This window comes from Phocoena phocoena, chromosome 9, assembly GCF_963924675.1.
Source record: "Phocoena phocoena chromosome 9, mPhoPho1.1, whole genome shotgun sequence".
Taxonomy (NCBI): Eukaryota; Metazoa; Chordata; class Mammalia; order Artiodactyla; family Phocoenidae; genus Phocoena; species Phocoena phocoena.
In genome coordinates, this window is record NC_089227.1 from 17,473,525 (window position 1) to 17,488,314 (window position 14,790).

At 44.6% G+C, this 14,790-nt stretch overlaps 1 protein-coding gene across 1 annotated transcript in view; it reads right to left on the minus strand.

Moving 5' to 3' along the window:
• CDHR3 (cadherin related family member 3) overlaps positions 1–14,790 on the minus strand; it is a 71,457-nt gene that overhangs the window by 18,886 nt on the left and 37,781 nt on the right. Inside the window, exons 7-8 of the mRNA XM_065883544.1 lie at positions 12,903–13,051; positions 10,781–10,970 (exon numbers count right to left, since the gene is read on the minus strand). Of these exons, the coding sequence (XP_065739616.1) occupies positions 10,781–10,970; positions 12,903–13,051 (339 nt within the window). The remainder of the gene's footprint in view (positions 1–10,780; positions 10,971–12,902; positions 13,052–14,790) is intronic.

The following is a 14,790-nucleotide window of genomic DNA, read 5'->3' on the forward strand; positions in this document are numbered from 1 at the left end:
GTGGGGGCTGGATGCTCCAGGATGGCCTCACTCACAGGTATGGTGGGAAGGTGGGTGGTTTCTGCTTCATATTGCCTCTCATCCTCCAGGAGGCTAGTCTGTGCTCTTCACATGGAGATCTTAGGCTTCCAAAAGTAGCAAGAGAGGGCAAGTCCCACTGCATACACACCTTTCAATCCTCTGCTGTGCCATGTTTGTGAATGTTCCGATGGCCAAAGCAATTCACCTGGTCAAGTCCAGATTCAAGGAGTAGAAAGAGATAGCCATCTCTTGATGGGAGGAATGGCAAAATCACACTGCAAAGGGGCTCATGTACAGGCAAAGAGGAATTTGTGTGGCTAGTATTTTCTTTCTCTTTTTCTCTCTCTCTCCTTCCTCCCTTCCTCCCTTTCTCCCTTTCTCTCTTTCTTTCTTTCTTTGCCTACCACAATCATGTTTTGCCTTGGGCAGGATTTCTTACAAAAATATATTGGGGATGCCAGGAGAATGTGCCTGGAAGACCTACAGCTGCGGGAATAGAATGACCACAGACCCCAGCTGCTGGGCTATGAAATCCATCACTGCATTTGCAGTGAGGTCGTGTACCAACGACAGAGGAGGGCAGAGATACTAAGGCAGACTCGTTCCTGTCCTGTGACAGCTGACTTTGGCTCCAGGATTCCCCAGTGCCCTAGCCAAGTTCATGGACTGCAGAACAGACTAGAACATTCCCACCCATGCACCCTCCCTCCTTCCTTTACTCAGGTCAGACTTGCATCACGGTCTGATGACCCTCGCAGCCTAGCCTAGCTCTTTCCCCATCTTCTCCCACAGGCATTTCCACTAATAAAAGCCTCGCACATTTAATCCTGTCTTGGCATCTTGGTCTCAGAACATCAACACGTGTCTCTAATCCTCTGTACTATCACCTCTCTCTGAAACAGAATTATGCTGCTTTCTACATTCCACATCAGCTCTTCATGGCAGCTAAAATGGGCTTAGCAAACATGGAGACAAGTCTGACGGCAAGGTTGTTTTTGTGCTGCTGAGGATAACTGGGTTTGTTCTGGGAAAGCAGTCTTTCTCACAGGTGTAACTGAATCTCCATGATGTCTCTGTGTCTCAGGAGGACTGGAGTCCGAGCATTTCCATTCTTGTCTTGATGGCACGATGTCATGGTTTTACTCATAAATACTTAGAATAGATGCTATTTGTTAAATACCAACTATATGTGGTATCCTACCAAACACTTTAAAAACTCTGTCTCTAATCCCCTCATCGCCTAGAGGTTTGTGTTCTTGTCCCCATTTTACAGATGAAGAAAGATTCAGGGTGGCTTCAAGACCTGTCGCAGAAAGCTGATGTATCCAGGCACCGTCTCCTTGTCAGTGTTAAGAGTCACAGTAAATTTTACTTTCGGTTCTGTCAATGACTCTCCAGGCCAACAGAGGGTTCAGTGATCTGAGCCTTGATTACAAGTCTGCAGAAGCCGGAAGGTTGCATCACCCAAAGACTCTAGGGTCCTGAAGCCAGACATTTCACGCCCTCCAAAAGAGCCTTCACACTTGGCCCTTTAGGGCCACCTGGCATGTTCTTTTCATTTTCCCCTGCCACTTGGTATTTTTCCCCTAAACGCATGACTTGGAAAACGACTCCCCCCCATTCATCACTCCCTGCCTCAAAGGCGGGCTGCTCTCACTCCCAGCCATCTGACCACGGTTCCCCCCCACACTTGGAGGTGACAGGCACAGCCGACATCCTCTGCCTTTGGCTCACAAACAGCTTGCGAAGCGCTTTCAGCCAAAGCGCCTGACGATTTACAACCATAGCGGCTCTGTCACGGGGCCTTTGATGCCTCCATCAGGGCCTTGGGCTCATTCATCACCAGCCTGGGAAAGCCGCAGGGGCTGTTTCTGTCTCTCGGCCTCCTGAGAGCCTGCATGGACCCACGGGGATGGCAGGGGACCTGGCACAAAGCCACCTGCCTCGTGGGATCCACTGGGTGCTTGACGCCCTCCCAGCCTATTCTACCTGCTCCCCCAGACTCTGCCGCAGGCACTGTGCCAAGAGCCCTGAAGAAAGAGTAAATATTCAGGGACAGGGCTGCCAGAGCCCATGGCAGCGCCAGTGCTGTCGTTTGGCTTGCTTTTGACCTGCCCGGGTGCTTCCACTGTGGTGTGGTGGGAATGGACAAGATGCTAGGCGGGGGAGAGTGGTGGGTGATGCAGGGTCAGGGTTTCCCAGCCCCTCCCTGGAGTATGCAAATGAAGCTGGGGTTTGGGAGTAAAACCTTTCACTTCCTGGACTGCTGAGGGAGGAGCCCTTTTGATATGAGTCCTCCTCATATCTTGGCTTTTACAGGACAACTGCAAGTTCCTCCCACTGGAAAAGCCCAGAGCCCTCCTGGAACATTGTTTAGAGTTACCTTTAGTAATAAATACAATTAGTTCAGTTACTGGCTGGCATTGACCTTCAAGGCTAATTTGGAGAGAAGATTATCAAAATGTGATTTTACTAGCTAATATGGAATGCAGTGTGTAAACTGTCATCTCACACATCAGGGGACTCTGGACCACAGGAAGCCACAGTACACACTTACTAGAAATGCACTGAGGGGAGAAAATTGACCAGGAAGATTGGAGATAGCACAGTCCTCTCCAATCATTGATACCCAGAGTTCTTACGCTTCAACTATCTTCCCCCACCTCTCAGGGCAGGAGAACAAAGCGGAAAGCAGGAGGGTCTAGAAGAGCAGGACATGAGGAGAAGAATTTCCCAAGATGCACTGGAGCCACCCAAAGGCACTAGCATAGCTTTAGATTTTCAAAGAAAGTGGAAGAGTGACTCTGTGGATCACCTCTGCTCCATCACAGGGACCAGACTTCTCTTAACAGTGGTGGGTTTGATTTATGCAGAAAATGGTGTGGAAGTCACAGTCCTAACTATCCATGACAACTGTTCTCACCCATCAAACAGACTCTGTTCTTGGGGTTGGGATAGGAACCTATCACATGGTCAAGGCCATTATTGATTTGATAGGGGCCTCAGTAAGAAGCAGATGGCAATTTAAGATAATTCGGGGAGGGTTTAGTAAAGGGACTGTTACAACGTGTACACGCAGTACGTGGGAACTTCAAAGGATGGTCTAGGTCTAGGAAGAGTGGGCCTCCCTTTCCACTGCTAGGCCTCAAGGAGCCAGAGGAGGGAGCAGTTCCTGAAACCGGAACCAGGGACAGAGGGTGCTGTGCGCAGAGGGCGGCCTAATAGGAGCTGAGACCTTCAGGAGGTGGAGGGGCTCATGCCGCTGACAGGGAGGGAGCCAGGGGATAAATACCCTGACTTCTCTCTCCCCCTCATTCCAGGGCTTCCCGTGGGCGAATGGGAAGGTGCAGGGCAAGGGAGCAGTTGATATCCATAGAGGTCAGCCTCCTGGGGCACAGAGCAGGGGTGGGGAGGCTGGGAGCTAGATCTGAAGAGGCAAGTGGGGTATGTCCAGAACAGCGTTTAGCTGTTTTGATGCCAGGCTCAGGACCACTTGATTCTTAGCACTATGCTGGGCATGCCACTGGGGAAAACGGGGGGACATTGAAGAGCATAATAAAGGAGTTTGTATTTCTTTTTTTTTTTTTTTTTTTTGCGGTACACAGGCCTCTCACTCTCGTGGCCTCTCCCGTTGCGGAGCACAGGCTCTGGACGCGCAGGCTCAGCAGCCATGGCTCACGGGCCCAGCCGCTCCGCGGCATGTGGGATCTTCCTGGACCGGGGCATGAACCCACGTCCCCTGCATCGGCAGGCGGACCCCCAACCACTGTGCCACCAGGGAAGCCCCAGGAGTTTGTATTTCTACTGCTTATCCTAGATAATCTTTGTCTAGGGTCCTTTGTCCTTTGCATGGCCACACTATGTATCGGGTCTATGTCCAGAGTTACCTAGAGCTTAAAAAATGAACTTGCAAAACCAAAGATAATCTCAGAGGGAGACTCTTTCCCTAGGGAGATCTGAAAGTGAGACCAGCTCTGGTGTTCAGCTTTGCTCCAGACACAGGACATTCTCTCAGCAAGGGTCACTATAGAGATGCCCTCCCCACCCCCAGGAGGAACCACCTTTCACACTCCCAAGAAACTGGAGACTAGTTATTAAGAAACCACAGAGATGAAGCTAACCTGGGGAATTATTCATCTTGTGGCATTGAGACAAAATAGTTAGTGGAAAGACAGTACTGTTTACCAAAAGTCATATTAACCCAGAATCACAAGGGACTTCATTGATTTATTTATTTTAATTTTTAAATTAAATTAAATTTATTTTTTTATACAGCAGGTTCTTATTAGTCATCAATTTTATACACATTAGTGTATACATGTCAATCCCAATCGCCCAATTCATCACACCACCACCACCACCCACCAGCCACTTTCCCCCCTTGGTGTCCATTCGATTGTTCTCTACATGTGTGTCTCAATTTCTGCCCTGCAAACTGGTTCATCTGTACCATTTTTCTAGGTTCCACATATATGCATTAATATATGATATTTGTTTTTCTCTTTCTGACTTACTTCACTCTGTATAACAGACTCGAGATCCATCCACGTCTCAACAAATGACCCAATTTCGTTCCTTTTTATGGCTGAGTAATATTCCATTGTATATATGTACCACATCTTCTTTATCCATTCGTCTGTCGATGGGCATTTAGGTTGCTACCGTAACCTGGTTATTGTAAATAGTGCTGCAATGAACTTTGGGGTGCATGTGTCTCTTTGAATTATGGTTTTCTCAGGGTATATACCCAGTAGTGGGATTGCTGGATCATATGGTAATTCTATTTTTAGTTTCTTAAGTCACCTCCATACTGTTCTCCATAGTGGCTGTATCAATTTACATTCCCACCAACAGTGCAAGAGGGTTCCCATTTCTCCACACCCTCTCCAGCATTTGTTGTTTGTAGATTTTCTGATGATGCCCATTCTAACTGGTGTGAGGTGATACCTCATTGTAGTTTTGATTTGCATTGCTCTAATGATTAGTGATGTTGACCAGCTTTTCATGTGCTTCTTGGCCATCTGTATGTCTTCTTTGGAGAAATGTCTATTTAGGTCTTCTGCCCATTTTTGGATTGGGTTGTTTGTTTCTTTAATATTGAGCTGCATGAGCTATTTATATATTTTGGAGATTAATCAATGTCCATTGATTCATTTGCAAATATTTTCTCCCATTCTGAGGGTTGTCTTTATGTCTTGTTTATAGTTTCCATGCTGTGCAAAAGTTTTTAAGTTTCATTAGGTCCCATTTGTTTATTTTTGTTTTTATTTCCATTACTCTAGGAGGTGGATCCAAAAAGATCTTGCTGTGATTTATGTCAAAGAGTGTTCTTCCTATGTTTTCCTCTAAGAGTTTTATAGTGTCTGGTCTTAAATTTAGATCTCTAATCCATTTTGAGTTTATATTTTTGTGTGTGGTGTTAGGGAGTGTTCTAATTTCATTCTTTTACATGTAGCTGTCCAGTTTTCCCAGCACCACTTATTGCAGAGGCTGTCTTTTCTCCAGTGTGTACCCTTGCCTCCTTTGTCATAGATTAGTTGACCATAGGTGCATGGGTTTATCTCTGGGCTTTCTATCTCGTTCCATTGATCTATGTTTCTGTTTTTGTGCTAATACCATATTGTCCTGATTACTGTAGCTTTGTAGTATAGTCTGAAGTCAGGGAGTCTGATTCCTCCAGCTCCATTTTTTTCCCTCAAGACTGCTTTGGCTATTCGGGGTCTGTGTGTCTCCACACAAATTTTTAGATTTTTTGTTCTAGTTCCATAAAAAATGCCATTGGTAATTTGATAGGGATTGCATTGAATCTGTAGATTGCTTTGGATAGTATAGTCATTTTCACAATATTGATTCTTCCAATCCAAGAACATGGTATATCTCTCCATCTGTTGGTATCATCTTTAATTTCTTTCATCAGTGTCTTATAGTTTTCTGCATACAGGTCTTTTGTCTTCCTAGGCAGGTTTATTCCTAGGTATTTTATTCTTTTTGTTGCAGTGGTAAATTGGAGTATTTCCTTAATTTCTCTTTCAGATTTTTCATTATTAGTGTATAGGAATGCAAGAGATTTCTGTGCATTAATTTTGTATTCTGCAACTTTACCAAATTCATTGATTAGCTCTAGCAGTTTTCTGGTGGCATGTTTAGGATTCTCTATGTATAGTATCATGTCATCTGCAAACAGTGACAGTTTTACTTCTTCTTTTCCAATTTGTATTCCTTTTATTTCTTTTTCTTCTCTGATTGCCATGGCTAGGACTTCTAAAACTAGGCTGAATAATAGTGGTGAGAGTGGACATCCTTGTCTTGTTCCTGATCTTAGAGCAAATGCTTTCAGTTTTTCACCATTGAGAATGATGTTGGCTGTGGGTTTGTCGTATATGGCCTTTATTATTTTGAGGTAGGTTCCCTCTATGCCCACTCTCTGGAGAGTTTTTATCATAAATGCGTGTTGAATTTTTTCAGAAGCTTCTTCTGCATCTATTGAGATGATCATATGGTTTTTATTCTTCAATTTGTTAATATGGTTTATCACATTGATTGATTTACGTATATTGAAGAATCCTTGCATCCCTGGGATAAATCCCACTTGATCATGGTGTATGATCCTTTTAATGTGCTGTTGGATTCTGTTTGCTAGTTTTTTGTTGAGGATTTTTGCATCTATATTCATCAGTGATACTGGTCTGTAATTTTCTTTTTTTGTAGTATCTTTGTCTGGTTTTGGTATCACGGTGATGGTGGGCTCATAGAATGAGTTTGGGAGTGTTCCTTCCTCTGCAATTTTTTGGAAGAGTTTGAGAAGGATGGGTGTTAGCTCTTCTCTAAATGTTTGATAGAATTCACCTGTGAAGCCATCTGGTCCTGGACTTTTGTTTGCTGGAAGATTTTTAATCACAGTTTCAATTTCATTACTTGTGATTGGTTTGTTCATATTTTCTATTTCTTCCTTGTTCAGTCTTGGAAGGTTACACCTTTCTAGGAATTTGTCCATTTCCTCCAGGTTGTCCATTTCTTTGGCATAGAGTTGCTTGTAGTAGTCTCTCAGGATGCTTTGTATTTCTGTGGTGTCTGTTGTAACTTCTCCTTTTTAATATCTAATTTTATTGATTTGAGTCCTCTCCCTCTTTTTCTTGATGAGTCTGGCTAATAGTTTATCAATTTTGTTTATCTTCTCAAAGAACCAGCTTTTAGTTTTATTGATCTTTGCTATTGTTTTCTTTGTTTTTATTTCATTTAATTTTGCTCTGATCTTTATGATTTCTTTCCTTCTGCTAAATTTGGGTTTTGTTTGTTCTTCTTCCTCTAGTTCCTTTAGGTGTAAGTTTAGATTGTTTATTTGAGATTTTTCTTGTTTCTTGAGGTAGGCTTGTATAGCTATAAACTTCTTTCTTAGAACTGCTTTTGCTGCATCCCATAGCGTTTGGATTGTTGTGTTTTCATTGTCATTTGTCTCCAGGTATTTTTTGATTTCCTCTTTGATTTCTTCAGTGATCTCTTGGTTATTTAGTAACATATTGTTTAGCTTCCATGTGTTTGTGTTTTTTACATGTTTTTCCCTGTAATTCATTTCTAATCTCATAGCGTTGTGGTCAGAAAAGATGCTTGATATGATTTCAGTTTTCTTAAATTTACTGTGGCTTGCTTTGTGACCCAAGATGTGATCTATCCTGGAGAATGTTCAGTGCGTACTTGAGAAGAAAGTGTAATCTTCTGTTTTTGGATGGAATGTCCTATAAGTATCAATTAAATCTATCCGGTCTATTTTGTAATTTAAAGCTTCTGTTCCTTATTTATTTTCATTTTGGATGATCTGTTCATTGGTGTAAGTGAGGTGTTAAAGTCCCCCACTATTATTGTATTACTGTTGATTTCCTCTTTTATAGCTGTTAGCAGTTGCCTTATGTATTGAGGTGCTCCTATGTTGGGTGCATATAATTTATAATTGTTATATTTTCTTCTTGGATTGATCCCTTGATCATTATGTAGTGTCCTTCCTTGTCTCTTGTAACATTCTTTATTTTAAAGTCTATTTTATCTGATATGAGTATTGGTACTCCAGCTTTCTTTTGATTTCCTTTTGCATGGAATATCTTTTTCCATCCCCTCACTTTCAATCTGTATGTGTCCCTAGATCTGAAGTGGGTCTCTTGCAGACAGCATATAGATGGGTCTTGTTTTTGTATCCATTCAGCAAGCCTGTGTCTTTTGGTTGTAGCATTTAATCCATTCACGTTTAAGGTAATTATCAATATGTATGTTCCTATGACCATTTTCTTAATTGTTTTGGGTTTGTTTTTGTAGGTCCTTTTCTTCTCTTGTGTTTCCCACTTAGAGAAGTTCCTTTAGCATTTGTTGTAGAGCTGGTTTGGTGGTGCTGAAATCTCTTAGCTTTTGCTTGTCTGTAAAGCTTTTGACTTCTCCATCAAATCTGAATGAGATCCTTGCCAGGTAGAGTAATCGTGGTTGTAGGTTCTTCCCTTTCATCACTTTAAGTATATCATGCCACTCCCTTCTGGCTTGTAGAGTTTCTGCTGAGAAATCAGCTGTTAACCTTATGGGAGTTCCCTTGTATGTTATTTGTCGTTTTTCCCTTGCTGCTTTCAATAATTTTTCTTTGTCTTTAATTTTTGCCAGTTTGATTACTGTGTGTCTCAGCGTGTTTCTCCTTGGGTTTATCCTGTATGGGACTCTCTGTGCTTCCTGGACTTGGGTGGCTATTTCCTTTCCCAGGTTAGGGAAGTTTTCAACTATAATCTCTTCAAATATTTTCTCGGGTCCTTTCTCTCTCTCTTCTACTTCTGGGACCCCTATAATGTGAATGTTGTTGCATTTAATGTTTTCCCAGAGGCCTCTTAGGCTGTCTTTATGTCTTTTCATTCTTTTTTCTTTATTCTCTTCCGCAGCAGTGAATTCCACCATTCTGTCTTCCAGGTCACTTGTCCATTCTTCTGCCTCAGTTATTCTGCTATTGATTCCTTCTAGTGTAGTTTTCATTTCAGTTATTGTATTGTTCATCTCTGTTTGTTTGTTCTTTAATTCTTCTAGGTCTTTGTTAAACATTTCTTGCATCTTCTCGACCTTGCCTCCATTCTTTTTCCGAGGTCCTGGATCATCTTCACTATCATTATTCTGAATTCTTTCTCTGGAAGGTTGCCTATCTCCACTTCATTAGGTGTTTTTCTGGGGTTTTATCTTGTTCCTTCATCTGGTACATAGCCCTCTGCCTTTTCATCTTGTCTATCTTTCTGTGAATGTGGTTTTTGTTCCACGGGCTGCAGGATTGTAGTTCTTGCTTCTACTGTCTGCCCTCTGGTGGATGAGGCTTTCTAAGAGGCTTGATGGGAGGGACTGGTGGTAGGTAGAGCTGACTCTTGCTCTGGTGGGCAGAGCTCAGTAAAACTTTAATCCACTTGACTGCTGATGGGTGGGGCTGGGTTCCCTCCCTGTTCGTTGTTTGGCCTGAGGCGACCCAACACTGGAGCTTACCTGGGCTCTTTTGTGGGGCTAATGGCAGACTCTAGGAGGGCTCATGCCAGGGAGTACTTCCCAGAACTTCTGCTGCCAGTGTCCTTGTCCCCACGGTGAGCCACAGCCACTCCCCCGCCTCTGCAGGAGACTCTCCAACACTAGCAGATAGTTCTGGTTCAGTCCCCTATGGGGTCACTGCTCCTCCCCCTGGGTCCCGATGTGCACACTACTTTGTGTGTGCCCTCCAAGAGTGGAGTCTCTGTTTCCCCCAGTCCTGTCGAAGTCCTGCAGTCAAATCCTGCTAGACTTCAAAGTCTGATTGTCTAGGAATTCCTCCTCCCATTGCCAGACCCACAGGTTGGGAAGCCTGATGTGGGGCTCAGAACCTTCACTCCAGTGGGTGGACTTCTGTGGTGTAAGTGTTCTCCAGTCTGTGAGTCACCCACCCAGCAGTTATGGGATTTGATTTTACTGTGATTGCACCCCTCCTACCATCTCATTGTGGCTTCTCCTTTGTCTTTGGATGTGGGGTATCTTTTTTTGGTGAGTTCCAGTGTCTTCCTGTCAGTGATTGTCCAGCAGCTAGTTGTGATTCTGGTGTTCTTACAAGAGGGAGTGAGAGCACGTCCTTCTACTCCGCCATCTTGGTTCCTCCTCCAAGGGACTTTATTTTAAAATAACGGTGAGTAGATTGTGAGACAAAGAACAGGTCAAAATATCCAAAAGAACTTGTATCTGCCTTCCCCCCCCCCCCATTGCCTTTTGTTCACAGGCAGTTAAGTTGTGTAAAGTGAATTAGATGCTTTGTTTTGTTTTAAGTAAATACTTGGTTTCATTTATTTGTATTACTGGTGGCGCACTTCTCTGGGAGCTCCTAGTTACCGATCCTAAGTCTCAAGTATCTACTATAACTGCTAACCAACAGCACCATCTTGCCATGGGTGGCAATAAATAAAGAAAAGGTACAGTCCAGAGAGCGCCTGACAAGTCCTGTGGACTTGTCACCAACGGAGATGAACGTGTTGTAGAAGAGAGCAAAATAAAAATATTTTTTAACAGAGTAAGAAAGTGGAGAAGGGAGATTACAAAGAGGAAAGAAAATGGAAGAGAGGAAAGAAAAAGGATGAGGAAGGAAAATCTCTCACCTAAAGGGACAGTTCAAATCTACTTATTTTATTGAGCTGTGTCGCAGGTGCCCACAATCCTTCAGTCCCCACCAGACTATACCAGAAAAACCAAGCACCCCCAAAGAAGTGATGTGCCCACATGTGTCTCAGAAGGCAAATACCTGAAGGTGAACTTGGTGCATGTCGAGGGGTTGTCATTAATGTCTTCCACAATGAAGGTTATCTGCTTGCGATTCTCCTGACCCCCAGAGGGTCTATCCTTCACCAGAACCTCCAGAGATATGGTGGGATTTTGTCTTAATTCACCTGCATCTCGGTCTATCCTGCGCACCACTTGGATGGTCCCAGTCACTGTTAGAAAGCAAAGGTCAGAATATGGCTCTTTGGAGAGAAATGAAGAGTCAAAGGTAGGTGGAGACTTGGAGTACATTTGAAAAGAACATTCTGATGCGAGGGCTGGCTTACAAAGAGAATATTCTTTATACAAGTACATTTTAAAAAAAAACCTCATGTAAGTTCCTGTCTTGGACATTGACTGGGGTGTCTGGCCTGATCCTTCTGGAATTTTGCACCTCATGCCTCAGGGTTAGGCCCCCTGGCAGCTGTCCTTGCCCGTCATTCATTGGACTGATAGACAGCTGACTCCAACCCCTGAGTTCTCTTTCTGGAGAATTTGTAACTGGGAGACACAAGTCAGGTTCCTAGTGGAGCTACAGATAAGATGCCAGAACTCTAGGTGCTGAGGTCACTGGAGCAGCACTGCTTCCCATCCTTCCTGTGCCCTGACTGTTTACTCTTTCTCATGAGATATGCAGTATCCTGGTGATAGGTGTCCCCTACTATTTTTTTCTCTTGCTTGGTTTGGCTGGCCTTAGTTTCTGTTACTTGCAACCAAAGAGTCTTAATGAATATACTACCAAAAAACCCCACTGTATTTGTTAAAAGTTCAATTTGCAATACTCGAATGAACAGAATTCTAAACCACAGTTGTCCGTCCTGCCATGATCACTGACTGGAGTGAGGTCCTCAATGACAGACAGCACCGCCTTTGCCCGCCTCTCCTGGGCACAGGTAAACTTTGCCCTAAAGCCTATGGGACGAGTAACACATTGTCTTTTTGGGATTGTCCAGTGCTGGCCTCCACAAAATCATTATGTAAAGTGAAGTCCTTTGGGTGATGTGACAGGGATTTATGAGGTGGTATAGTCTAGGAGTAGGGAAGAGCGCAGCCTTTGGAGTCGGGCAGCTTTGACTTGTATCGCTGCTTCACAACCTACAAGCTGTGAGACCTTGGATGAGTCACTTAACCTGTCCGAGTTTCTCTCCAAGCCTCAGTTTCCTCATCTGTAAAATGTGGATTATGGTAGTTCATTGGGTTGCTCTGCTGGGTACTTCAGATAGAATGCATGTGGATCACGCAGCATCCTGCCTGGTATGGACTAAAAGATGGTCATTAAGAGGGAGAAACTCTCCTTCTCTGCACCAAGATACTTAGATGGGAAAATCTGCCAGGAATCCAGCAGATGGATGTATCAATAGATTGATGCAATCCAATATGGTAACCACTAGCCACATGTGGCTCTTTAGCACTTGAAATGTAGCTAGGCCAAATTGAGATGCGGTAAGTATAACACACAACGGATTTCAAAGAATTAATATCTCATGAGTAACTTTAAAATCTTGATTACAAGTTAAAGTGATAATATTTTGGATATATTGGGCTAAATAAAATGCCTTATTAAGATTAATTTCACCTGTTTCTACTTTTTGTGGCCACTTTAAAATTACATGTGTGGCTTCCACTGTATTTCTTCTGGACAGTGCTGGTCTGAATCCTCTGTTCAGGAGACTTCAAGGTACCCTCAGGATAGTGAACTCATCCATCCTTAGATGGCCACCTGCCTCAAAGGTGGAGTGGTGATACAGCTGATGATACAGCTGTCGACACAGGGCCCTGTTCAATGTCCCCAAACCTTATGCCAGCTGCTTTTAATGCACCTATTACAGGGAATTCCCTGGTGGTCCAGTGGTTAGGACTCCATGCTTTCACTGCCGGGGCCTGGGTTCAATCCCTGGTCAGGGAACTAAGATCTCCAAAGCCACGAGGTGCGGCCAAAAGAAAAAATACACCTGTTACCCCGATAACTTACTATAGTCTAGACGGAAAGGCATGCCCCAGACCAGAAGACAGAGAAAATATTTGTAAAACAATCCAACTGGCTGAATTAAAGAATGCACATAAGGATGTGTGTGTGTGTGTGTGTGTGTGTGTGTGTGACTTACACTGATTGATCATGAAATAGCTGTTGACAGTAGTGATGCTGTAGAAGAGGAAGCTGGTAAAACCTTTATCATCAGGGTCCTCAGCTGTGATATTGGCCACAATTGCTCCTGGACCCAGCTCCTCGGGAATCGTGTACACGTGCGTTGGGCTGGAACAGAAATACAGCAGACACAGCTCATTTCAGGGGCACAGGAGGGTGGAGTCTGGGAGGTGGGTATTTTAGTTCGTGCTAAATATAGCGCTGAGCTGTTGGAGTTGCATCAATGTGTTGGGGAGGGAGAGCTCAGGAGCTGAAAGGAGGGGTGACTGGCTTTTGTGCTGCCACAGATAACATCCCTGTGGATGCAAAGAAGTTGCCATGCTGCAATGGCAATGATTTATACCGGCCACGGTCCCTGACTCCACGCAGGCCTGATGCCATTTCAGGTCAGCCTTGGCATTAACATCTTTTAAAATAAGGATAGTCGGCCTGTCCAGCTGTCTTCTCTTCTCCCAGTTCGTGTGCAGAATTTTCCTGAATTCTTTTAAAAATCCCTTTGGACACAATATCCAAAACTATAACTTCCTGATGCCCACACCATGGCTGCCCCCAGAAGCTAATTACATTGTGAACCTTCTCTATCCCAGGGCCTCTGCTCACTTTTTATTTCTTCCCCCACCCCTTTTTTTTTTGTTGTTCTGAGGAGGCAGAATTTACACACAGAACGTGTATGCCTTTCCAAGTTGCGTTAACCGTGAGGTCAGCTCTCTGAAGGGAGAAGTGAGCTCCACTGGCAGAAGCTAAGGTCAGCGCGCTGCCCTCCAAGGATGACTTCTTACAAAGTAAGCCCAAACTGCTAACTTATGCACCTTCCTCAGCCCTCTGCTGCCTTGGAAAAGGCCCGAAACCAGACAGATATGTTTGAGGTTTTAACTGCACAACCTGCGTAAATTGAATAATTTTGAATGTACCAGAGGAAGCTTATTGTTTAAAATAACTCTGCAGGAAGTCCTTTTGTGGAGGGAAAATCACTTCAGTGGGACAAATAGTCATCTTTAATTTACCAGTTTCCTAAATTTGGGTTTTCCCATGTGGGATTGTCTTTAAGAGGGGAATGAATACTCTACCTCGGATCTAAAGGATTGCGTTCATTTCATGAGCTCAGAAGGTCTCTGTGGTTCTGTCCCATCATCTGTAGGGCCAGAGGGAGGAGAAAGGGGCGGGGACCTCCAGGGGAGTCAGAGGCAGGCCGAGAACAGCTGGAACCAGGGCCTGCCCAGCCAGGCTGCTCTCGGGATCCTGGGCCGGCCCCCACTCCTGGGGCGACCTCCTGTAGGCTCGCTCCATTGATGGGCGACAGTAATCTTGTTCAGGCCAAGAAGCCACCTCAGTGCTCTGGACCTCTCACTACCAGGGGTCCCACAGAAGCTGCCGTTTGTCCATTTACTTACCTGACACACACCGTTGTCAGGGAATCCGTGCCGCCCACCAGTGGGTCCAGGGACGGACAAAGTGGGAGGCAGCTGAGGAGGCGGGGTGGCAGGAACCAAAAGCAGAGCCAGAGGAGAGAGGGGGACGGACCTGGCTCCCCAGGCTGGACTAAGCCCTTATTCCACTGTGTGAGAGACCCTGTTTCTCACGTATTGGATTTTTTCCTTTGGCTGCATTGAGGGGCTTCCGTTAATTTCCAACAGAGATCACTAAGACACCGTGCGACCTCCACAGCCTTGCCTTTGCTACCCCAGGGGTGGTCCCCGCCTTCCTAACTGCCTTCCTGAGCATGCTGGGTCCTCCGGCCACTCCAGACCACTGAATCAGGAGCCAGAGTTTCACCAGATGTGCGGGGTCGGGGGCGGGGTAGCACTTTAAAGTTTGAGAAGGACTATTATGAGGAGTCACCAGAGGTG